The sequence below is a fragment of the Hemitrygon akajei genome, chromosome 14 (genome assembly GCF_048418815.1).
Source record: "Hemitrygon akajei chromosome 14, sHemAka1.3, whole genome shotgun sequence".
NCBI lineage: Eukaryota > Metazoa > Chordata > Chondrichthyes > Myliobatiformes > Dasyatidae > Hemitrygon > Hemitrygon akajei.
In genome coordinates, this window is record NC_133137.1 from 43783202 (window position 1) to 43810344 (window position 27143).

A 27143-nucleotide genomic window follows, 5' to 3' on the forward strand; every position below is an offset into this window, starting at 1 on the left:
GATGGTGATTCACTACAGTTGTGGGGATAACCTCCCAGGGGAATGCCACGGAGACCAGGTTACTGGCACTGAGCATGGGTCCATGGTGCAGAAAGGAAAGAGGGAGAAGAGGAAAGCGGTAGTGATAGGGAACTCAATACTCAGAGTAACAGAGAGAAGGTTCTGTAGACGTGGATAGTATGTTGCCTCCCAGCTGCCAGGGTCAAGGATGTCTCAGATCGCATCCAGAACATTTTGGAGAGGGAGGAAGAGAAGCCAGATGTCCTGGTACATTTTGGTACCAATGACATAGGAAGGAAAAGCAATGAGTTCCTGAAAAGTGAATTTAGAGAGCTAGGGATGAAAGCTGAGAAGCAGGATCTCCAGGTTAGAAATTTCTGGATTAACGGGATGATTTGTCAGATCAATGTGTGGCTGAGAAGCTGGTGCAGGGGCAGGGCTTCAGGTTCTTGGATCATTGGGATCTTTCTGGGGAAGGTATGACCTGTACAAAAGTGACGGGTTGCACTGACCCCGAGAAAGACCAATATTCTCACAGGTAGGTTTGTTATAGATGTTGGGGAGGGTTTAAATTAAGTTAGCAGGAGGGTGGGAACCGGAGTTAAGAGACTCAGGATAGGACGAATGGCAAAAAGTAAAGAAAGCCTGTGGTCAGACTGTCAGGAGGGCAGGGAGATGATAGGACAAAATTGCAGTCAGCAGGGTGAGTACTAAGTGCATTTGGGACACAGAATCAAAAAGGGTAGGAAATATCCCAGAAATATCTCAGTTCACATAGTATAAGAAATAAGGTGGATGATCTTGTACTTTTACAGATTGCCAGGTATCATGCTGTGGCCATCACTGAATCGTGGCTGAAGGATGGTTGTAGTTGGGAACTGAAAGTCCAAGGTTACATGTTGTATCAGAATGATAGGAAGGTAGGCAGAGAGGGTGGTGTGGCTCTGGTAAAGAATGGCATCAAATCAGTAGAAAGATGTGACACAGGAGCAGAAGATGTTGAATCCTTGTGGGTTGATTTAAGAAACTGCAAGGGTAGAAGGACCCTGATGACAGTTAAATACAGGCCTCTCAACAGTGGCTGGGATATGGACCACAGGTTACAACAGGAATTAGAAAAGGCGAGTCAAAAGGGCAATGTTATGATAGTCAGAAAGAAGAGAAAATCTGCATATGCTGGAAATCCAAGCGACATACACAAAATGATGGAGGAACTCAGCAGGCCAGGCAGTACAGTGGAGAACAGTATGGAGAACAGTATGGAGAACAGTACAGTCGACATTTCAAAACGGGTCTCATCCAGAAATGTCAACTGTACTTTTTTCCACAAATGCTGCCTGGCCTGTTGAGTTCCTCCAGCATTTTGAATGCTAGATAGTCATGGGAGATTTCAAGATGCAGGTCAATTGGGAAAATTAGATTGGTAGTGGATCTCAAGATAGTGAATTTGTTGAATGCCTATGAGATGGCTTTTTAGACCAGTTTATCATTGGGCTTACTAGGGGATCAGCTATACTGGATTGGGTGTATGTAACAAACCAGAGGTGATTAGGGAGCTTAAGGTAAAAGAACCCTTAGGAAACAGTGATCACATGTTGATTGAGTTCATCTTGAAATCTGATAGGGAGAAAGTAAAGTCTGATGTAGCAGTATTTCTGTGGAGTAAAGGAAATTACAGTGGTGTGAGAGGGGAGTTAGCCTAAGTAAATTGGAAGGAGATGCTGGCAGGAATGACAGCAGAGCAACAATAGTGTGAGTTTCAGGGAAAAATGAGGAAGGTGTATTCCAAAACTGAAGAAATACTCAAATGGGAAAATAATACAACCATGACTGACAAGGGAAGTCAAAGCTAATGTAAGAACAAAAGAGAGGGCATAATACAAAGCAAAAGTTAACAGGAAGATAGAGGATTGGGAAGCTTTTTAAAGCCTAAAGAGAACAACTAAAAGAATCATTAGAAGGGAAAAGATGAAATTTGAAAGCGAGCTAGCAAACAATATCAAAGTGGATATTAAAAGCGTTTTTCAAGTATGTAAAAAAAAGAGAGATGAGAATGGATATAGGACCGCTAGAAAAGGACGACAGAGAAATAATAATGGGGGACAAGGAGATGGCAGATGAACTAAATGAGAAGCTTGCATCAGTCTTTTGGACCATGTTTTTCATGGTGGGGGAGTCTAGGACAAGAGGACACAGATGAGCAGATGTGGAGAGGATGTTTCCCATGGTGGGGGAGTCTAGGAGAAGAGGGCACTGCCTCAGATAGAGGGTCTTCCATTTAAAACAAAGATGCAGAGACATTTCTTTAGCCTAAGGGTGGTGAATTTGTGGAATTTGTTGACACAGGCAGCTATGAAGGCCAGGTCACTCTGTGCATTTAAAGAAGTTCTTGATTAGTCGGGGTGTGAAAGGTTGTGGGGAGAAGGCAGGAGAATAGGGTTGAGGGAAATGGATTAGCCATGATGGAATGGTGGAGCAGACTCAATGGGCTAAATGGTCCAATTCCCCTCCTAGGTTTTGTGATGTTATGGTCTAATGATGATGTGTATATCCCGGTAACACTCCCATCGACAGTGATGAAATGCTTTGAGATATTGGTCATGATTAGACTGAACTCCTGCCTCAGCAAGGACCTGGACCCATTGCAGTTTGCCTATTGCCACAATAGGTCAATGGCAGACACAATCTCAATGGTTCTCCAAACAGCTTTTGACCACCTGGACAACACAAACACCTACGTCAAGATGCTGTTCATCAACTATAGCTCAGCATTTAATACCATCATTCCCGCAATCCTAATTGAGAAGTTGCAGAACCTGGGCCTCTGTACCTCCCTTTGCAACTGGATCTTTGACTTCCTAACTGGAAGACCACTATCTGTGCGGATTAGTGATAACATATCCTCCTCGCTAACGATCAAGACTGGCGCACCTCAGGGGCGTGTGCTTAGCCCACTGCTCTACTCTCTATATACACATGACTATATGGCTAGGCATAGCTCAAATACCATCTATAAATTTGTTGACGATACAACCATTGTTGGTATAGTTTCAGGTGGTGACGAGAGGATGTACAGGAGTGAGATATGCCAACTAGTGGAATGGTGCCGCAGTAACAACCTGGCACTCAACGTCAGTAAGACGAATGAACTGATTGTGGACTTCAGGAAGGGTAAGACGAAGGAACACATACCAATCCTCATAGAGGGATCAGAAGTGGAGAGAGTGAGCAGTTTCAAGTTCTGGGGTGTCAAGATCTCTGAGGATCTAACCTGGTCCCAACATAACGATGTAGTTACAAAGAAGGCAAGAGAGCGGCTATACTCTATTAGGAGTTTGAAGAGATTTGGCATGTCAACAAAGACACTCAAAAACTTCTATAGTTGTATCATGGAAAGCATTCTGACAGGCTGCACCACTGTCTGGTGTGGGGGGGGGGGGTGCAGGTTACTGCATAGGACCAAAAGAAGCTGCAGAAGGTTGTAAATCTAGTCAGCTCCATCTTGGGCACTAGCCTACAAAGTACCCAGGACATCTTTAGGGAGCGGTGTCTCAGAAAGTCTGCGTCCATTATTAAGGACCTCCAGCACCCAGGGCATGCCCTTTTCTCACTGTTACCATCAGGTATGAGATACAGAAGCCTGAAGGCACACACTCAGAGATTCAGGAATAGCTTCTTCCCCTCTGCCATCCGATTCCTAAATGGACATTGAATCTTTGGACACTACCTCACTTTTTTTTAATATACAGTATTTCTGTTTTTGAACATTTTTAAAAAATTTATTCAACATACCTAATTGATTTACTTGTTTATTTATTGTTTTAAAATTTTATTTATTTTTTTTCCTCCGCTTGATCATGTATTGCATTGAACTGCTGCTGCTAAATTAACAAATTTCATGTCACATGCCAGTTATAATAAACCTGATTCTGATTCTGATTCAGATTCCGATACCTCTACCAGGACTCCCACATTTTCTTTCTGCTGCATTTTTGGATATACCTGATCATGCCCTGCAGATTTATCTACCCTCATATGGTTTAATACTTCCAGCATCTCCGTTTTTGTATTGTGGTCTGTCTTCGAGACCTCCTCATTAACTATCTCAAATTCCAAGGTCTTTATGTCCTTCTCCATAGTTAAAGCAAGAGAAATATTCATTGTGCACTTCCCCCATCCATATAAAAATGTTGCAATGGTTCCCACAAAGTGGCCTTTATCAAGTCATCTATAATCACCCACCTGTATTTTTAACAATTTCATTTATTTAGAGACACAGCAGGGCAACAGGCCCCTATAGACCAACAAGCCCTCTACATTTTCATCCACGTCAATTCCATAAATCAAAAACAACAGCAATCCCAGCCCTGAAGCCTGCAGAACACCAGTGGCTAAAGACCTCCAGTTAGAAACACTCCCCTCCACTACTGCCCTCTATTTTCAATGGCTGTTGAATTTGGTTCCAAAAAGGGGTGTTGGAAACAGATAGAAACAGCTTCTCTCCACTGTTATCAGATTTGTGAATAGTCCATGAACCCACAAACATTGTCTCATTATTCCTCTTTTGCACTGTTTATTTATTTTTGTAACATATAATTTTTATGTCTTGCTCTGTTCAGGTCATTGATAGCTGATCTGACTCTCCTTCTGAAGGCAACTGAAGAGCAGAACGTTTCAGACTTTGCTGAAAACTTCACAAGGACAGCCTTACCCAAAAGCCTGAGGCTGCAGCTCCCTCTCTGTTCTCCATGATGGACCAGCAAATGGGCTTCAATCAGGTTATTCTGAAGTCTTAGATATATTCTTTCAGCAATAATATTTCTCCAAGCATTTGCATTTCCAAAAATTGCCAAGAGATCAACAATATTAGAATACTCTTTGCAAAGCTCCAGAAAATATAGTTGCACCGTCTGGACCTTTCAGTTTACCATTTCAAATCCCAAAATGCCTCAAAAATTTTCTTTAGCAACCACAGATTCATGAAATAACATTGGGGGATGTTTGCAGGTTTTTAACACTTGGCAGACAGGGCCTTGTGATTGTTTTGGGCTCAAGTGCGGTTCATTGACTTGATAATGGCCACTGAGTGTTGGCCATGATCTGACACTTAACACTGCTCATTGGAATATTGACTGAAAGAATGGGGCAATTTTGAAACTAAGAATAACAATCCTCCCCTTATCAGCAAGGTTCTAAATGTGCTTCTGATAAGAGTTGCTGATTCACCTTTTCCTCATTCACTATCTTATTTATCTTTCCTTCTCTCTCTGTTGTCCTATCAAATGATTTCATCATCTCTGTTTACTTTATCTCATTTTGCCATAAAAACAATAGCTGTTCCCAAAGAATTGTTCAATGATGGGCAAGGCAAGCTCCCTCTCTCCCTTTCTCAGACCTTGAAGGATTGTCAATCTCAATCAAAATCTGGTTATGCTTAATTATTAACATGGCAATGAAAATGGTTGTGGCTAGATTGTATAAAAGAGTTCAATGCATGTTGAGTAAAAGTGTAGCTCTATATTGGCAAGTGCGGTCCACAGAGACAGAAGGTAAAAGTGCAGGTAAGATCCTTGTTACATTCTGCAAAATGCCTTGGCTGTTATTTTTCACTTGAAGAACTGCAGAGTTTTGTGAGTACAACTCAAACTGTCTCCTGGGTGGAATCCTGTGTCAGCTTTTATCCACTGTAATGTCGATAGCCGTGTCTATGCATGGACCCGATTAGCTTTGCTGGGCTGGTTAGATCCTCCAGCCTTGTGCTCCCAGCAATGCTCTAATGTGCTCTAATTTTTTTATAGCAGTGTGGTCAAACCATTGCTCCGTGCAGGAAAATTTACACAGTCTGAAAAGTGCACGGCTCTTTAGCATTAACATTGTATTTAATTCCAGTTGTACCCAAACTAAGGCTTTGTGTACAGGACCATTTCAGTTCAGTGTGGCTACACACCCGCTCAGTTTAGAGGGAACAGTGGCTCCCAGTGCTGGGGCAGGTCTCTTCCCTCATCCTGTGTAGAGCCACTAGGATCTGCCTAGATCTCTTCCCAACCTTCTGTGCTCCAAGGCAAACAGCCGGCAATACACAGTCCAACTCTGGACCCACTGGGGTGGCTCCCTAAATCACTGACGTCTCCATATCCTGCCTGAGGAGTGGACTAGACCAATCCTTCCCATACTCAGAGTAAATGTCCTGCTTTAGCGCTCATTGTTTCTTGTTAGTAATCACAGGACCCCCATCCCTTGCTAATGTTGTGGGTTTAAGTACCTGTATTAGGGGAAGAAATGATATAATGGAGTGTGTTCCTGAGGTGGGTTGGACGTGAGACTCAGACTCTCAGAATCCCAGGGTTATAGAACCCTGCTAGGGGAGGATCTGATATTACCAGCATCAGGGTGTCACCACTGCAGTCCAGCTCTCTGCAGACATTACTATCAGAACAGGGTTGCTAGCAGAGAGGAACTTGCCACGATTACTAGTGCAGGACAAGGTAGTGGACTCATTGATTGGACTAAAGCCAGACATGTGCTTAACAGCTTGGGAGGCTTGACCGAGTTAGATCACGTGGGATACAGGGGGTGTTAGCAGTTAGACACAATTTTGATGGATGGATGGTGGTAGTACAGGGTGTTTGTCAGATTGGAGGCTTCTAACCAGTGGTGTGCCCCAGAGATCGGTGCTGGGGTCACCTACGTTAATGATCTGGATGACATGGTTGTCAATGATGTTAATAATTTTCCAGAATTAGTGAACAGTGAAGAGGGCTATCCAAGTTTGCACCAGAATTGCTTGTCACTGTGACAATAATAAACCAACTCCAAAGCCAATCCCAGTCTGTTGACCTGGGTATAAGGGCGATGGGATGCCATTGAGAATGACAAGGTTCAGAGAAGGTTCACAGGGATGATACCAGGATTGAAGGGCTTGAGTTATAAGGAAAGACTGGATAGGTGGACTGTTCTTTTCCTGCAACATAGGGTTGTCCTCACTTATGTTTATTAGATCATGAGGGATTGAGGAAAAACTGGACAGCTGCAATCCTTTTCCCAGGACATGGAAGTCTAAAACAAGGGGGCACAGGTTTAATGTGAGGAGGAAAAGGGTTTTCACATGGAGGGTGGTGGTTTCATCAGAGGAAGTGGTAGAGGTGGGTACAATTACTGCATTTAAAAGACATTTAGAGAGGAAAGGCTTAGATAGCTTGGATAGCTTAAAGGCTTAGAGAGGATATGGGCTAATGGTAGGAAAGTGGGCAACTCAAATGGATAACTTGGTTAGCAAAGACAAGTTTGGATGAAGGACCAGTTTCTGTGCCATATGACTGGAGAAGCTCTGAAGGTAGTAGAGGATGGGTGATGTGGTTGGCTGGCAAAGACGATAATGAAGCACAGGCAGATACCAGCAACAATACACGTTTGTCAAAAACATAGAAATTCTTTTCAGGCACAAAACCCCAAAAGGAGGTGTGATTTATCTATGACTGACCTGAGAAACTAAAGATGCCCTTAAATCAAAAGATGGGGTTTATAGAGAGAAAGAAAACAAATTGCTTGAGAAACTCAAGCAGCTGAGCAGCCCTGCAAAGACAGGGAGATAGCCGATGTTTTGACGTTTCAGATCTTCAATGTTGATCACCCTTCTGCCTCCACAGATGCTGACTGGCCCATTGTGTTCTTCCAGCAGTTTGTTTTATGCTCTGGATTCTATCATCTGCAGCCTCATCTGTTTCACAGTGTTAATAGAACTGACAGAAATGAGGATGGTTCTGAGTGGAATTTAATATTGAAAACTATTTAAGACAGGCAGTAAGGATAAATCTGCAAATTACAAACCTGTTACCATAACATCTGTGGTAGGGAAGGTGCTGGAAAATGTCTGAGTGATAAGATACACTTACATTTGGAAAGGTAGGGGTTGATTCAGGTAGCAGCACAGCTTCTTGAATGGGAGACCTTGTCTTTTAAATTTGCTTGAACTTTGTGATGAAATGATGAGGGGAACAGGGTAGATGTAGTACGTATGGATTTGAGCAAGGCTTTTGATAAGGTTCCGTGTGAAAGGCTGCTCTAGAAGGTTGGATTGCATGGAATCTGAGAAGAGTTAGCAAACTGGATATAAAATTGTCTGGATTGTAGGAACAGATCGTGATGATGGAAGGATGCTTCTCAGATTGGAGGTCTGAGACTAGTGGTTGTGCCCGGGGATTGCTGCTAGGTCCAGTTGTTTGTCTATATTAATGATTTGGATGAGAGTATTGGGAGTTAGTAAGTTTGCAGATAACTCTATAACAGGTGATGTCATTGACATTGAAGAGGAATATTAAGAATTGGAGTGGGATCGTAATCGGCTGGGTAGCTGGGCTGAAAAATGGCGAATTAAATTTAATTCAGTTAAGTGTAAAGCATTACACTTTGGCAGTACAAATCAAGGTAGGACTTTTGAATGGAATGCCATGGGTTAGAGGGACCTTGGAGTATAGATGCACAGTTCCCTTAAATGAAGTCAAAGGAAGACAAAAAGGCTTCTTGCAGACTGGCCTTCATCTGTCAGGGCAATGAATAGAGAAATTGGGAGTTTGTATTACAAATGTACAAGACTTTAGTAAGTACACATGGAGTATTGTGTTCAGTTTGGTCATCGGGTTGTAAGGAGGATGCGGTTAAACTGGGAAGATTTACCAGGATGTTGCCTGGACTCGAGGGACTGAATTACAGGCAGAGGTTAGATAGGCTGGTCCTATACTCCCTGGAGTATAGAGGGCTGATCTTATGTAAAATCACGAGGGATATAAATAGTGGACTGAGGAATTGAAAACTAGAGGATATAGCTTTAAGGTTAGGAGAGAAAGGCATGAGGGGCAATGTTTTTACACAGCAGGTGATACTGTAGGTGTACAGAACCATATGCCAAAGGATGTGGTTGAATTAGGTATATTGGATACATTTAAGAAGTATGTGGACCATTAAAGAATGACAAGAATTGAAAGGGATATGGGCTAAGTTCTGGGTAATGGGATTAGCTTGAATATACCCACATGTTGGTCAGACGGACAAGTATGGACTGAGGGAACTTCCTTCATGATGTACATCTCGATGACTCATAAGTGTGCGAGGCCATACACCTCTGTAAGTGTAGTCAACAGGTGGATTTTATAATAAACGGAGGGAGACTACAGATGAGTGAAGTTCACAGGGACCGAGGTATTTTTGTATATTACGGTAGACAGGGATTGTGCAGCAAGTGGTGAGGAAGGAAACTGGTCTGTTGAGCTTTAAGGGAAGTATTATTACTGTTGTTAAGGAAGGATATACAGTATTACATTAGACGTAGTCCAGAAGAGACTCACTTGTCCACTTCCTTCGATGAGAGTGTTTAACCACCATCTATAGAAGCTGGATCTGTCTCTGTGTCTGGAGTTGAGGAAAATGATGGGTAAACTTATTGAGAGACTAAAGAATCTAAAGGGATGTGACAGAGTGGCAGAGTCTCAAATGTGAAGATGCTGCTTCAATTTCAATGAGTGGTGATTTAGAACAGAGGTATACAGGGACTTCTCTGTGTAGAGAGTGGTGAATATCTAGATTTTTCTCTCCCAGAGGTGTGGAGCTGCATCACTGGGAGTGTTTGAGGAGGAGATGGATATTTTTAAAAAGGACAAGGACTGATGACAATGAAGAACTGTGAAAGGAGAGAGATGAGATCTGGAGAAGTTCAATCATGATCGTACTGAATGGTGAGGCAGGATTGGTGGATCGAATGGTCTCCTCTTGTGTTCCTTGGGTTAGGAATGGGTTCAAGTTTTTGATGCTATCACAAGTTCGAAGGAGGTTCCTTATCATAGGTTTTCTCCATTCTCTCCAACACTCTAGCTGGTTCTCCACTGATCTTCCTCTCCCTTTCTTGTCCCCCTCTCTCCCCCTTCTCTCTCCTATCATTCTCCCCTCTTTTCTCTCCTTTCCCACTCTCCTTCTGTCTTCTATCTTTCCCTCTCCCCTCTCTCTTCTTTTTCCCTTTCTCTTTCCTTCCCCTTTCTGTCTTCCTCTCCTTCACCTCTCCATACTCTTCCATTCCTCCCTACTCTCCTTCCCCCTTTTCCAACCTACTCCATAAACTATACCCTTCTCAAATGCTGATCTTTCCTCCTTCCAATACACCAAACCCAATATTCACACTCACTTTGCTCCAATTTCCCCATCCATTGAATCTATTTTCCTTGCCCAACTCACAATACAAATTCCTCTTCCAATTCCCAAAATTTGCACCCCATTTGCTGATTTGTAGAGCTCTCTACAGAGACGGAGTTTTCTTGAGCTGTTTCTATCTGGCTATACTGTGGAAAACTGCTCTCCCAACAACGTGGGAGATCAACCAGATAAAACCAGCTCCCAGGTGAGGTCAGCAGTATAAGTGTCACTATGGCAACCCAGTGGCATGAAAACCTTTATTCCCACTCACTATCTCCTGTCTGTCAGCAATTCCTCTATCCATGCCAGTATCTTTCCCTTAACACCACAGGATTTTATCTTGTTAAGCAGCCTCTTGCGTGGCACTTTATCAAATGCCTTCTAAAAATCTAAGGAAATAACATCCACTTCCTCTCCTTTGTCCACCTTGCTTGTTACTTCCTTGAAGAATTCTGAGAGATTTGTCAGGCAAGGTTTCCCTTACAGAAACCATGCTGACTTTAACTTAGTTTATCATTAGTCTCCAAATACTCCAAAACCTCATCCTTAGTAATGGACTTCAACACTTTTCCAACCACTGAGGTTAGGCTAACTGGCCTATCATTTCCTTTCTTTTGCTTTCCTCCCTTCTTAAAGAGTGGAGCGACATTTGCACTCTTCCAGTCCTCCGGGACCATGTCGGAATCAAGTGATTTCTTGAAAGATCATGACCAATGCATCTATTATCTCTCTCAAGCCTCTGGGATGTAGTTCATCTGGTCCAGGTGACTTATCCATCTTTGAGCTTGCCTTGCACTTTTTCCTTTGTAATAGCAATGGCACTCACTCCTGCTCCCTGACACTCACAGACCTCTGGCACACTGCTGGTGCCTTCCACAGTGAAGACAGATACAAAGTACTTACTAAGTTCATCTGCCATTTCTTTGACCCCATTACTACCTCACCAGCGTAATTTCCCGGTGGTCCAATATCAACTCTCACCTCCCTTTAACTCTTTATATAACTGAAAATCTTTTGGTATCCTGCTTTATATTATTGGCTAGTCTGCCTCATATTTCATTTTTTCCCTTTTTATAGCTTTTTAGTTGCCTTTTGTTAGATTTTAAAAGCTTCCCAATCATCCAACTTTAAACTCACTTTTGCCACCTTATATACCTTTTCTTTGGCTTTTATGCAGTCCTTAACTTCCCTTGTCAGCCACATTTGCCATACCTGCCATTTGAGAACTACTTCTTCTGTGGGATTTACCTATCCTGCGCCTTGTGAACTATTCCCATAAACTTCAGCCATCTCTACTCTGCTGATAGCCCAGCCAGTATCCTCCTCCAATCCAACTGGCAAGCTCCCCTCTCACGCCTCTGTAATTCCCTTTATTTCATTGTGATACTGATACATGTGAGTTATGCTTTTCCTCTCAAATTGCAGTGTGAATTCAATCATATTATGATCACTGACTCCTAAGGGTTCCTTTACATTAAGCTTTCTAATAAGATCTGGGTTGTTACACAACACCCGATCTAAGATATCCTTTTCCCAAATAAGTTCAAGCACAAGCTGCTCTAAAAAGCTATCTCATAGGCATTCAACAAATGCTATGATTTTCCCAATCCCATTGCATATTGAAGTTCCCCATTACAATTGTGACATTACCCTTATTAAATGCACCTTTCCAGCTCCCTTTGCAATCTCAACCCCACATCTTGGCTACTATTTGGAGGCCTATATGTATTTCCATAATGGGTTTTTTACCCTTGCAGTTTCTTAACTCCACCCAGAAAGATTAGAGTTTCGCTGACCTTATGTCACCTCTTTCTAAAGTTGTAATTCCATCTCTTACCAACAGAGCCTCACCACTGCCTATGGCTTCCTGCCTGTCCTTTCGATACAAAGTATATCCTTTGATGTTAAGCTCCCAACTATGGCCTCCTTTCAGCCACGACTCAGTGATACGACATCATACCAAACAATCTCTAATTGCGCCATGAGTTTGTCCACCTTATTCCGAATGCTACGTGCCTTTAAATACAGCACCTTTAGTCCTGCATTCTTTGCCCTTTTGAATTTTGCCTCTGTGGAAACAATTTAACTCTTTGCTCTACCTGCATTTGTATCTAATCATTGGCTTGTCCTTCTTTACATCCATGTTATACCCAGCATCTACTTGTAAACCTGCTGGCTCATCCTCAGCTCTGTCATCCTGGTTCCCATCCCCCCCCCCCCCCCACCATATTAGTTTAAACCACTCCCAACATTTTAACATTTCTGTAAGGACGCCCCTCATTCTCCTATGCTCCGAGGAGCCTTGCCAACCTCTCCAAAGAAATCCAGTTCTCCCTTGTAAACATTTTCTGCAATCTTTCCAGTTTAACAACAGATTTCCTATAACTAGGTGACCAGAACTGTATACAGTACTCCAAGTGTAGCCTCACCAGTGACTTAAACAACTGTAACATGCATATCTTGTATACAAAGGGCTTGAAGCGCTGTGGCTCTCAATCTCTTAAACCTATTACCATCAAAAAGGAGGTACAGGAGCATCAGGACTAGGACTGGACTGTTGTCAGACTGGGTAACAACTTCTTTCCCCAGGCTGAGAGACTAATGAACACCCCTGCCACCACCAAAGTCTCAGCTGCAGGGTAGCAAGCTGTTTACTGTTTACCTGCACTGAACACTGCGGACACTTCCAATTATATTTTACTAACATTTGTTGTAATATTCTTTTTGATGTATGGTGTGTGCCGTATGTTACATGGGCGTACCATTGTCCGGAGGAATGTTGTTTCATTTGGTTGTACATATGTACACTCGGATGACAACAAAGCTGAACTTGAATTTAATGTCCCAGCTCCTGTACTTAGTGCCCTGACTGACAAAGGCCAGTGTGCTAATTACCCTTTTTCAGGAACTTGTCAATCTGTGATGCTGATTTCAACAAACTCTGCACTTGCTCTCTGTTTGATTAAACTCTCCATCGCCCTGCTATTCATAGCATTAGTTCCATGTTGGTTTGACTGTCTGTGTGGTGTTTGTACTTTCTCCCTGTGTCCGTGTAAGTTAACCCTCATGTTTCTAACAGTAGAAACAAGGGGGAGTTGATGGAAATAGGGGGAGTAAAATGGGATTAATGAGGGACTAGTGTAAGTGGGGGTTGATGGTTGGCATGGATTCCACAGGCGAAGGAACCTGAAGTCATAGAATCATCAAACAATACAGCTCAGATGTACGGGCCTTTGGCCCAACCAGTCCTTGCTTGCCATTGTGCCTACTCAGCTAGTTCAATCGTTTGCATTTGTCCCATATCCTCTATGCCATGTCCAACCTATCTAAGTGCTTCTGAAATGATCCTTCCGTAGTTGCCTCAACCACTTCTTGTTCCATATACTCACCACCTGCTGTGTGAAAATGTTACGCCCCCTCCCCCAAATCTTTCCTCCTCACCCTAAACCTATGACCTTGGCTCTCCACTGAGATTTTTAGGACAAGGAAGTCAATGAGAACAAAAAGGGGATATGTCCTCCTTCTGGAGTTTTGAGTAATTATGACAATCTGCTCTCTGGACTCACTTACACAAACACAACGTCCACCTCTGTTCACATCTCCTCAGGTGAGGCAGTGTGGCTACAACAAGAAATCTGTGATTCTCAGGCTCAGACCCATTGTGGCAGCTAACGTTTACCGTCATCATCTCTAAATCCTGCAGCTGCTTCCCCAGAAGGGAGCTGACTCTACACCCCACCTTGGCAAGAACAGTTAGTGAACATCGGATTTGTTCTGTAGCATCAGTGGTGGCCAGAGAGATGTCATCTAAGTGATGTTCGCATTGTACATAACAGTAAAAAATTTAAGTCTCGCTCACCCAGGGCAGCACTGAAACCTCGTTTTGAATTATGTCAATTGTTTATTTGGTGGACATGAGTTGGGCTTTCTTGCCAACTTCCTCACGTCACCTGACCCAGTACTTTGTTCACTCCCAGGACAATCACTGGAGGTGGTGAAGAGGGGAGGTGGTCATCGAACCCGTTGCAGGACGCAGGACCATGAACCCTGGGAAACTGCAATACGTGGTAGCCCGCTCTGCCTACTCGGAGGTTGATTTCAAAGCTCAGCACCAGCCAGTTGAGAGGTATCACAAAACCACCCTGGATCATGTGAAGATCTACTTCAGGTGAGTGCTGTGAATGGCGAATCAGCCACGGAGTATCCAGAACACTACGTTCAGTGTGTGAGGGTCTTCCCATTCCAGCACCACAGGGGCCCAGGAACTGGGCTGAGCTCAAACTTCTCATTGCTGTGTGAATGATGACACCAGTCCAAGGCCCTGCAAAATGCTGAACACTTCGTGACTGGTCCCAGTCTGACACAGAAATATGAACAGTTTGCCTTTCCAGCTCCAGGGATAGAGTGGTTCAATTCCGGACAGGCTGGCTTTGCTGTCCCTGGACCAGAGGAGTTTAAGAGGGGATGTGATTGGGGTATGTAATAATATGGGGGGTATAGATAGAGGAGACTGCATGAAACCCTACCCCCTTAAAGGGAAAAGTGGGGACAGAAATTTCTGGTAAAGGATAGCAGAATTAGAGATGTGAGGGCAGTCTCTTGCAAACTCAGCACTACATGAAACACCTGGAGAGAGCAGGGAAGCAGTGTTACTTGACCAGCACTGAAATGTCTGGATGTGGAAGGCTGTGGAAGGAGCCATGTTATTCAACTTAGGAATGTTGTGTCAGCCAATCAGGTTGTTTTGGTACTTCCTGCCCAGTGGGCTGTGAGGAAAGATTTGAGAGGTCTGGGCCAGATCAGATTTGTGAAGGACAGTAGTTTGGTTTGGGCTTTCTCAGTGGAGCTAGGCACAAGGGATGATGCAGAATGCTGCTTGGAGGAGAGTCCCCGTTGTAAGAGGTGCTTCTGCAGATGAATGGTTTAAGGACAAAGTGCCAATAGTCCTGAGTCAGCTAGTTTGTTCAAGATGGTCATCGAGGGAAGTTCGTACTGTGACTGGTGTCTTTCGCGCAGAACGTTGGTTAAGTGCATGAGTAAAGTAATACACCCGACTACTCCAGGAAATGAGCTCCAATGTTTATGTGCACATTGGACTCATTTAACTGTAATGGGCACTTTTAATTTTCTTTTCTTTTCCTGTTCACTGTTTGAATGGTGGCCTTCTCATTGCTGAGTCATGTGGCTGTTAGCAGAATTAGTTAACGAGCCAAGTTTATTTAAGAGACCAGTGAGAGTGTTACAACATCAACCAATTCTCCCTTGTCTATCCTGTTTGTTATTTCCAACAGATTTGTCAGGTAAGATTTTTCTTTGAGGAAACCATGCTGACTGTGGCCTATTTTATCATGGGTGTCCAAGTACCCGGAGACCTCATCCTTAATAATCCACTCCAACATCCTCCCCACCACTAAGGTCAGACTAACTGGCCTATAGTTCCCTTTCTTCTGCCTCTCTCCTTTCCTGAAGAGTGGAGTGACATTTGCAATTTTCCAGTCTTCTGGAATCATTCCAGAATCTAGTGATTCTTCAAAGATAATTACTGATGCCTCCACAATAGCTTCAGCCACCTCTTTCAGATCCCTGAGGTGTATACCATCTGGTCCACCTTCTCTCTAGTTATGGTAACTTCACACACCTCATGCTTCCTGACACTTGGAACTTTCACCATACTGCTAGTGTATTCCACAGTGAAGATTGTTGCAGGTACTTACTCAGATCATCGTCCATTTCCTTGTCCTTCATTACTACCTCTCCAGTGTCATTTTCCAGTGGTCCAATATCCACTCTTGCCTCTCTTTTTGATGGCAGTCAGGGGTGATGGGGCACAGGGATGGCTGGGACTCAGTGGACTGAGGGTGTATCCCCAGCAGGAAACAGAAGATGGATGTCTAATTGCAGTGTCTTTGGCAAGTGGGGGTGGGAGTGGGAGGTGGACATCCTGAAGAGATGCATCTCCTGCTCCCAGACACTCAGCTGTTCTCTCTTTCAGATGCTCCACCGCAAAGGCAAAGAGGATCTGCCTCAGTCTGTTCCCAATCGTCTCCTGGCTGCCAGCCTACAATGTGAAGGAATGGCTCATCAGTGACATTGTGTCTGGTGTCAGCACAGGTCTCGTCTGTGTTCTACAAGGTACCGTCCCTACTGGCTCAGCAAACAGACTCACGGTTATACAGCATGGGGAACAAGCCCTTCCTCCCAGTAAAGGTGCCTAGCAAGCTTAGTTTCATTTGCCCACGTTTGGCCCATATCGCATAACTCTAACCCTCTAAACCTTTCCAATCCATGTATCTGTACAAGGGCCTTTTGAAAATTGCTAATCTAACCACCTCTGCCATTTTCCTCATTCCACATCCCATCGCTCTCTGCAGGAGAAGTTGCCCTTGGGTCTTTTTAACTCTTTCATCTCTCACCTAAACATATGTCCTGAGAAGATGACTACGTGTATTGTCCCTGCCTGTGCCCCTGTCTCCTGTGCCCCAAGGAATACATTCCTTGCTTGTCCCAACTCTCCCTATAATACAAACTTCTCAGATCTGGCAACCTTTGTATACCTTCTCTGCGCTATTTCTAGTTTACTGGTCTTCTTGTGGAATAATTTTAATGATATTTCTTCTTGGAAATGATACTTTGTTCCAAAATCCATGTCTGTATTTCAAATCAGTTGAGAAAGATAAGTCTAACAACACAGTTTATAAATAGATATCACAGATTGATTCAGCTTGGCCTTGCTTGCTTGACACAATTACCTGCTTGTTATCTCCATATCAAGGTTTCAAAGTCACATCAATTCATAAAAAGCATCAAACCACAGGATAGAAGATGAGGGTAATAAAGATAATCTGATAAGAGTACACCTTCAAATATTTATAGGAGAATGTGAAGAGGATTATATGTAAGATAACACAAGCAATTCTATTCCTGGTGCCAGCCCTCCCCCAGGCACCCAGCCTGTCTCCCAACACAAGGACAAAATCTGCTTCTCATTCACCAGTTAGCTTGACTCTTTGAGGAGGTTATCCAGTTCATTATATATTGTAATGTGCTTCTGGGGAAAGTAATTCAGTGAAGATTCACGTAACAAAATTGAATATTGATGGCAAAATTAGATATGTCTTGCAGATGACGAGATTTTCTGGAATTAACCAACAGTGATCTGAAATGTTCAGAAAATGGTGGAATGTGGAGTGAATGCGTCACCTTGAGTTTGTGTGTTACTGTTAGTGAGTGTGTCAATGTTAATGTGTCACTATTAGTGATAGTGAGTGTGTTACTGTTAGTGTGTCATTGGCAGTAAGTGTGTTACTGTTAGTGAGTGCATCACTCTTAGTGAGAGTTTGACCATCAATGAGTGTGTTACTGTTAGTGTGTCATTGGCAGTAAGTGTGTTACTGTTAGTGAGTGCATCACTCTTAGTGAGAGTTTGACCATCAATGAGTGTGTTAATGTTAGTGTGTCAGTATTAGTGAGTGTGCCTGTTAGTCCGTATCAGTGAGTGTGTTACATTTAGTGTGTCACTGTTAGTGAGTGTGTCAGTCAGTGTTAGAGTGTGTGTCACTGTTAATGATAGTAAGTGTGTCCGTGGTAGTGAATGTGTGTGTGTGTGTGTCAGTTGTAGCGAGTATGTGAGTCAGTGTTAGTGTGTCCGTGTTAATGAGTGAGTCAGTGTTAGTGAATGTGTGAGTGTTAGTGTGTCAGTGTTAGTGAGTGGTGCCAGTGTTAGTAAGTGTACCAGTGTTACACTGCTGTGTGCTGCTGGTGTGAACAACGATGCAGTGATGACCTATGCATCTGCTTCATGTCAGTGCCTGATGGGTAGGTGTGAGAGAGGTCTTGCTGTCTAGCCCCAGGTTACAGATTAGATATGGCAAAGTTATTTCCCATTGTAGGGGATTCTAGGACAAGAGGGCACAACTTCAGGATTGAAGGACATCCTTTTAGAACGGAGATGCAGAAAAATTACTTTAGTCAGAGGGTGGTAAATCTGTGGAATTTCTTGTCAATTCATTGAGTGTATTTAAGGTGGAGATAGGTAAGTTCTTGATTGGCCAGGGCATCAAAGGGTATGGGGGAAGGTAGGGGAGTGGGGAGGACTAGAAGAATTGGATCAGCCCATGATTGAATGGTGGAGCAGACTCGATGGGCCCAATGGCCTACTTCTGCTCCTATATCTTATGGTTTTATGGTCCCAGGGAACTTTACATGGGCCAGTCCTCAGCAAGTGTCAATCACATGTGGGGGAATAGCCTTTATCATAACAACACCAGTCCCCCAGTGAGAGTGACAGTGAATTGAGGAGGAGGCCATCCCATCCCCAAACATTGACGGCATTGCTGATAGGGTGTACTCCACCTTCCCTCGAGTTATGTCTCTGCTCTGTTTTCTCAGGTTTGGCCTACGCACTCCTGGTCTCAGTGCCTGCTGGTTACGGACTGTATGCAGCCTTCTTCCCCATTTTGACCTACTTTTTCCTGGGAACATCAAGACATATATCAGTCGGTGAGAATTTGACCTTTCCCTGAGCTGCCTTTCATTCACTGGATTCCCCAGCTGACTGTTCCTTATCTTCCCCAGGGCCTTTCCCTGTGGTGAGTCTGATGGTGGGGACTGTGGTGGAGAGGATGGTGACTGACGACAGTCTCGGGGCCAACTCCACCATCTTTCCTGCGGACATGAGCAAAGAGGAGAGGCAGGTGTGGGTGGCGGGCTCCGTCACCTTCCTTTCTGGCATCTTCCAGGTTGGTGTCCTTCAAAAGTGATATTTCAGCTTCTTGCCACCAGTGCTAATACAGGTGTGTACACAAGTGCAATGAGAAACATAGAGGTGTGCTAATACAGGTGTGTACAAAGGTGCAATGAGAAACATACCTACAGCAGGATCACAGGAACATGCCATCAGATTAAGCAGTGTTTCCAAGAAAAATATAAATTAATCATATATTATACACAATGTTTACAAGGATGATTGCAACTGGAGCATATTAAAAAGAGCAACATGCACAAAATGCTGGAGGAATTCAGCAGGCCAGGCAACATCTGTGAAAAACAGTACAGTCCATATTTCGGGCCGAGACCCTTCATCAGGACTGCAAAAACGGAGATGAGAAGTGGGAGTAAGAAGGTGGGAGGAGGGGAGGAAGTAGTACAAGGTTTGTGATATTAAAAAGAGCCCATTTTGGTGTACAGTGATCAAGGTGGTCACTGTGTCGCTAAACAGCATTATGAAGGACCCCACGCACCCCTCATACAAACTCTTCTCCCTCCTGCCATCTAAGAAAAGACACCGAAGCATTCGGGCTCTCACGACCAGACTATGTAACAGTTTCTTCCCCCAGGTCATCAGACTCCTCAATACCCAGAGTCTGGACTGACACCAACTTACTGCCCTCTACTGTGCCTATTGCCTTGTTTACTATTTATTGTAATGCCTACACTGTTTTGTGCACTTTATGCAGTCCTGGGTAGGTCTGTAGTCTAGTGTAGTTTTTTGTGTTGTTTTACGTAGTTCAGCGTAGTTTTTGTATTGTTTCATGTAGCACCATGGTTCTGAAAAATGTTGTCTCGTTTGTACTGTGTACTGTGCCAGCAGTTATGGTCGAAATGACAATAAAAAGTGACTTGACTTGACTAAACTGTACTGATTAGTGTTTTGCCAGTTGGTTCAAGAACCAAATGATTGAAATGAAGTAGCTGTTTCCTGATCTTCAGACTTTAGGCCTTGTTATCAGGTGATAGCAATTGGAAAATGGCACAGCGTGGCTGATGATGAATGTGAGGAAAGCAAGAGACAAAGAAAAGGAAAGAGGGGAAAAAAAACTGAGAAAAGGTTTGTTTGTATCACAGAGTTAAGAGTACAGCACAGAAACCTATCTAGTCTATGCTGAACCATTTAAACTGCCTACTCCCATTGACCCGGACCAAATCCCTCCACACCCAACCATTCATGTACCTATCCAAACTTTACTTAAACATTGAAATCAAGCTTGCATGGACCACTTGTGCTGGCAGCTCATTCAACACTCTCATAAACCCCTGATTTCCCCTTATGTTCCTCTTAAACTTTTCACCTTTCACCCTTCTCTGGTGGATCTCTGGTTGAAGACCCACTGAACCTCAGTGGGAAAAGCTTGCTTGCATTTGCCCTGTCTATACCCCTCAATTTTGTATACCTCTATCAACTCTCCCCTCAATCTTCTATGTTCTAAGACAGTGGTTCCCAACCTTTTCTATGCCCCACACCCCTAGGAAATGTTTGATTAATGTTCGCACCCCCTACAAAAGTAATATCACATTTGAAGATGAAGTCTAATTTCTAATTTTTGAACCACAAATTGAACCACATACAATACTGCGGGTGAACAAATTGAACTTAAAAAAATAAGCTTTTAACTTAGTGCATAAAATGCAAATATAAATTGAGCAATTAGATTCTAATTTATTCAGAAAAAATAGTAAACAGTAAAATCAATCCCAACTGTGAACATAAAATTCAATGACTTCTTTTCTCCTGCTTCTCATTCATGATTTTGTCAAAGCGTGGAACTTTCTTGCTGACTGCGATCAGCAGGCCTGCCTTCGGATTCAGGCGATTCCTAGATTTTCTCTTGATTGACAAAAGAGAACTGAATCCAGATTCACACAAATATGTTGTTGCAAATGGAATGAGGACACAAAGTGCTTTTCCAACAAGTCTTGGGAACATATCCAGTGCTGCACACCAGAACTCCTCCAAAGTCTTGCTTTCAAATTGCATTTCAAGAACTCGATTTGTCCGCAAATCAATAAGGTCTTCCTTCAGCTCTTCAACATCTGACATTTTCTCCAAATTATAGGAATATGGATTCATGATCCATTGTTCTAAAATCTTCAGGTCTCCAGCAGCAGAATATCCATCAAACGATTCTGACAGCATTTCCAAATGAGCCACAATTTCTTCACGCACAGTAGGAACTATGGATCCAGCATCATCAACCATTTCTAGTGAAGGAAAATTTGAGAGACTGCCTTTTTCCATCCTTCGACGCCAAAGACGTAACTTTTCTTTGAAGGCATTCAACTTTTCACAAGCCTTCAATATGTTTATCCCTTTTCCTTGAAGAGAAACACTCAGGTCATTCATACAGGTGAAAATGTCAGCTAAGTAAGCCAGCATTTGGGCGAATTCCTGTGATTCTGTTGCCCCAACCAGATCACATTCACGCTTCTCCAGAAAAACTTTGATTTCTTCCCGCAGTTCAAAGAAGCGGGTTAAAGCTGGTCCTCATGACAACCAACGGACTTCTGTGTGGAAAAGCAAAACTGAATGCTCACTTCCCAGATCCTCACAAAATGATTTAAAGATGTGATGGTTCAAAGCACGCCCCCTGATCCAGTTGATGATCTTCACACAAGTATCAATGACTTTCTTCAAATTTGGAGGCAATGTTTTTGATGCCAAAGCATGCTGATGAAGAAAACAATGGGTAACATGCAAGTCTGGAATCTCCTTTTTCATCAATACAGAAAAGCCAGATTTATTTCCAAGCATTGCAGGTGCCCCATCAGTGCACACAGAACCAATGACTTTGATATCTAAATTATGTTCGACTAAGACGTCTTTCACTAGCTGCATCACATCCTTTGCAGTTGTGTTTGTTTCCAGATCTTTACAAAACAGGAAATCTTCCTTCACAGCACCATCATTGACATACCTCACTAATGTGATGAGTTGACTACAACTGGAGAAATCAGTTGACTCATCCAACTAAATAGAGATTTTAAGAGGACTAGCTCTGACATCTGAGATGACTTGGTCCAAAATATCTTCACTCAAATCACCGATTCGGTTGTGAATGACATTATTTGATAGGAGCACCTGTTCAAAAAATTTTTCTTGTTTCTTTGCCTAGGATATTTGTTGCCATTTCCAGTGTACATGGCTTGAGATCTTCTGCAATTGTATGGGACTTCTTGGATTTGCCACTTTATATGCCACTTGGTATGAAGCAAGTAGTGGTTTTTCAACAGAAATGAAACCTAATTTTGGAAGAGTTCCTTGTGAATCAAAACGAGCTCTTTTGATTTTCAATGACCCAACATCATGTCCTTCAACATCAGCTCCGCCATGCTTGTTCTTGAAGTGCTTTTGAAACTTAGATGGCTTCAGATTTGAGTTGGAAAACACAACACTACAAAGAATGCTCTGGGGTTTTTGCAAGCCATCATTTCCTGTTGTGCAAGTGAAACCAAAGCACACATAGTCATCATTCCATTTCCTTCTTTTTGACATGATGAAGGGTTAATGAAGGGTTAGGGGTAAAGAGAAAAATATGAGCTAATATGAGAAAAACTATCTAAGTCAGGGATGAACACTTTACTCAACCAGACACGCCTATAGCAAAGTATCGCGAGAAATACGCTTTTGAATATTATATTACGATATTATCTGCGGTTACGCCAAGATAAATCAGCAGGTGGAGATGCTACGGGGACGTGACGCAACTTATTAGGATATTCTCTACTGAATTTACACACCTATTTCCGATGATTACCTGAGATATGAACTCCCATCACGATTCAAAGTCCTCGGTGTTAACCATGATACCTCCTCAACTAACACAATTCAAAATTATCAACAATTCAAGAAAAAAACCTTTTAAAAGAAAACCTTTGAAATTCAAAAACTTTTAATGCATTTAGACAAATACAAATGAATGACTTCAGCTGCTTTTTATCAAAATGCGGCTTTTTAAAATTTTATAATTGAATAATTTACCTACTGTCTGCGGGTTTGGTTTTAACGCGAAGTTGTTACTCGATGGTTGATTTTGGATGTATAAAGATTTTGGCATTATGAGATGATTTTTAACTCTGAGGTGTATCCTTCTAGCTAACATTGATGAGACTCCTCAGCTCTGAGGTGTAACTTCCCAGGTAACACTGATGAGAATCCTCAGCGCTGACTCGGGCAGCGGGAGACTGGCGTGAGTTTACGTCTCTCTTGACTCGGGCAGCGGGAGACTGGAGTGTGCTTGGGACAAATGTTACTACCACTTTTCAAGGCACACTGGCAGCTGGCTAAGTGATGACTCGTGACTCGTCACTCAAGGACACAAGCCACTCTTTGTCGCACCCCCTGAAATTCCATCTCACATCCCCTGGGGGTGCGGGCACCCCAGGTGGGGAACCCCTGTTCTAAGAGATAAAGTCCTGACATCTACAATCTTTCCTTATAACTCAGGTCCTCCAGACCCAGCAACATCCTTGTAAATTTTCTTTGTACTCTTTCAACCTTGTTTACATCTTTCCTGTAGGCAGGTGAACAAAGCTGCACACAATACTCCAAATTAGGCCTCACCAATGTCTTATACAACTTCAACATAACTTCTCAGCTCCTGTGATCAGTACTTCGATTTATTAAGGCCAATGTGCCAAAGGCTTTCTCTAAAACCCCACCTACTGGTGACAGCACTTTCAATGAATTACGCACACAAGAGGTAGTGCTGGTGCCGGAAATTTAGAGCAATACACACAATGTGCTGGAGCAGCTCAGACAGCATCTATGCAGGGGAATAAACAAAGAATGAGGCCGAGACCCTTCATCAGGACCGGAAAGGAAGGGGGAAGAACTCAGAATGAGAAGGTGAGGCAGGGGAAGTAGTAGTACTAGGTAGTAGGTGATAGGTGAAACCAGGAGGCGGGAGGGGTGGAGAAGTAAAAAGCTGGGAAGATGACTGGTGGAAGTGATAAAGGGCTGGAGAAGGGGGAATCTGATGGGAGAGGACAGAAGGCCATGGAAGAAATGGAAGGGGGAGGAGCACCAGAGAAAGGCAATGGGCAGGTAAGAAGAGAAGGTGAGAGAGGGAAATGGGAACAGGGAATGGTGAAGACCATAAGACAAAGAGCAGAAGTCAGCTATTCGGCCCATCGAGTCTGCTCCGCCATTTTATCATGAGCTGATCCATTCTCCAATGTAGTCCCACTCCCCCCCCCCCGCATTCTCACTATAACCTTTGATGCCCTGGCTACTCAGATAACTATCAGTCTCTGCCTTAAATACACCCAATGACTTGATCTCCACTGCTGCCCTTGGCAACAAATTCCACAGATTCACCACCCTCTGGCTAAAAAAATTTCTTCAATTTTCTGTTCTGAATGGGCGCCCTTCAATCCTTAAGTCATGTCCTCTCGTACTAGACTCCCCCATCATGGGAAACAACTTTGCCACATCCACTCTGTCCATGCCTTTCAAAATTCGAAATGTTTCTATGAGGTCCCCCCTCATTCTTCTAAACTCCAAGGAGTACAGTCCAAGAGCGGTCAAACGTTCCTCATATGTTAACCCTCTCATTCCCGGGATCATACTAGTGAATCTTCTCTGAACCCTCTCCAACGTCAGCACATCCTTTCTTAAATAAGGAGCCCAAAACTGCACACAGTACTCCAAGTGAGGTCTTACCAGTGCCTTATAGAGCCTCAACATCACATCCCTGCTCCTATACTCTATTCCTCTAGAAATGAATGCCAACATTGCTTTCGCCTTCTTCACTACTGACTCAACCTGGAGGTTAATCTTAAGCGTATCCTGCACGAGGACTGCCAAGTCCTATTGCATCTCAGAACTTTGAATTCTCTCCCTATTTAAATAATAGTCTGCCTGTTTATTTCTTCTACCAAAGTGCATGACCATACACTTTCCAAAATTGTATTTCATCTGCCACTTCTTTGCCCATTCTCCCAATCTATCCAAGTCTCTCTGCAGACTGTTTCCTCAGCACTACTGGCCCCTCCACCTATCTTTGTATCATCAGCAAACTTAGCCACAAAGCCATCTATTCCATAATCCAAAGGCACACGAGTGAATCTGCAGATGCTGGAAATAAATAAAAACACAACATGCTGGCAGAACTCAGCAGGCCAGACAGCATCTATGGGAGGAGTTAGTGACGACGTTTCGGGCCGAAACCCTTCATCAGGAGTGAAGTAACATGGGATGGTGGAGAGGGGATAAGAAGTGGGGGGAGGGATGAAGTAGAGAGCTGGGAAGTGATAGGCTGGAGGGAAATGGGCTAGGGGGAAGGTGGAGAATTATAGGAAATAAAAGAGAAAGAAAGGTAGGGCTGGGGGGAGATTATAGTGAGGGGGGAAAAGAGAGAGAAAGAGAACCAGACTAAAATAATAGATAGGGATAAGGGTAAGGGGGGGCAGGGGTATCAACAGAGGTCTGTGAGTTGGATGTTCATGCCGGCAGGTAGGAGGCTACCTAGGCGGGAGCATAGGCAGGTCGATGGAGCAATACCTTATCTCCACCTAGCCCATTTCCCTCTAGCCTATCACTTCCCAGCTCTCTACTTCATCCCTCCCCCCACTTCTTATCCCCTCTCCACCATCCCATGTTACTTCACTCCTGATGAAGGGTTTCGGCTCAAAACATCGTCACTACCTCCTCCCATAGATGCTGTCTGGCCTGCTGAGTTCTGCCAGCATTGTGTTTTTATTTCATAATCCAAATTAAGCGACGTAAAAAGTGGCCCCAACACAGACCCCTGTGGAACACCACTGGTAACCGGCAGCCAACCAGAATGGGATCCCTTTATTCCCACTCTGTTTCCTGCCAATCAGCCAACGCTCTATCCACGTATGTAATTTTCCCATAATTCCATGGGCTCTTATCTTGTTTAGCAGCCTCATGTGCGGCACCTTGTCAAAGGCCTTCTGAAAATCTAAATACACAACATCCACTGCATCTCCCTTGTCTAGCCTACTTGTAACTTTCTTTAAAAAATTGCAATAGGTTTGTCAGGCAGGATTTTCCTTTAAGGAAACCATGCTGAGTTCTGCCTATCTTGTCATACGCCTCCGTGACCTCATCCTTGACAATCGACTCCAACAACTTCCCAACCACCGATGTCAAACTAACAGGTCTATAATTTCCGTTTTGTTTCCTTGTGCCCTTCTTAAATAGTGGAGTGACATTTGTAATCTTCCAGTCCTCCGGAACCATGCCAGAATCTATTGACTTTTGAAAGATCATTGCTAATGCCTCTGCAATCTCCACAGCTACTTCCTTCAGAACACGAGGGTGCATTCCATTTGGTCCGAGAGCTTTATTTGCCCTTAGACTATTCAGCTTCCCGAGTACTTTCTCTGTCATAATTGTGACTGTGCACACTTTTCTTCCCTGACACCCTTGAGTGTGTCCAGTATATTGCTGATGTCTTCCTCAGTGAAGGCTGATGCAAAATACTCGTTCAGTTCCTCTGCCATCTCCTTATCTCCCATTACAATTTCTCCAGCATCATTTTCCATCAGTCCTATATCTACTCTCACCTGTCTTTTACTCTTTATATACTTGAAAAAACTTTTAGTATCCGCTTTGATATTATTTGCTAGCTTCCTCTCATAGTTCATCTTTTCCCTCTTAATGACCTCATTAGTTTCCTTTTGTAAGCTTTTAAAAACTTCCCAATCCTCTGTCATCCCACTAATTTTTGCTTCCTTGTATGCCCTCTCCTTTGGTTTTACTTTGGCTTTGACCTCGTCAGCCATGGTTGCATCCTTTTTCCATTCAAAAATTTCTTTGTTTTTGGAATATATCTGTCTTGCACCTTCCTCACTTCTTGCATAAACTCCAGCCACTGCTGCTCTGCCGTCCTTCCCGCTAGTGTCCCTTTCCAGTCAACTTTGGCCAGTTCCTCTCTCATGCCACTGTAATTTCCTTTACTCCACTGAAATACTGACACATCAGATTTTGGCCTCTCTTTCTCAAATTTCACAGTGAATTTCATCATGTTACGATCACTGCCTCCAAAGGGTTCTTTCACCTCAATCTCTCTAATCACCTCTGGTTCATTACACAATACCCAATCCAGTACAGCTGATCCCCTAGTGGGCTCAACAACAAGCTGTTCTAAAAAGCCATCTCATAGACATTCTACAAATTTTCTCTTGATATCCAGTGCCGATCCTGATTTTCCCAATCCACT

At 43.3% G+C, this 27143-nt stretch overlaps 1 protein-coding gene across 1 annotated transcript in view; it reads left to right on the forward strand.

Annotated features, from left to right (window-relative positions):
* The first annotated feature begins 5468 nt into the window (after positions 1-5468).
* LOC140738181 (chloride anion exchanger-like) overlaps positions 5469-27143 on the forward strand; it is a 160833-nt gene continuing 139158 nt past the window's right edge. The window contains exons 1-5 of the mRNA XM_073065298.1: positions 5469-5561; positions 14157-14347; positions 16172-16311; positions 18568-18678; positions 18754-18917. Coding sequence (XP_072921399.1) covers positions 14220-14347; positions 16172-16311; positions 18568-18678; positions 18754-18917 — 543 coding nt within the window. The 5' untranslated portion in view covers positions 5469-5561; positions 14157-14219. The remainder of the gene's footprint in view (positions 5562-14156; positions 14348-16171; positions 16312-18567; positions 18679-18753; positions 18918-27143) is intronic.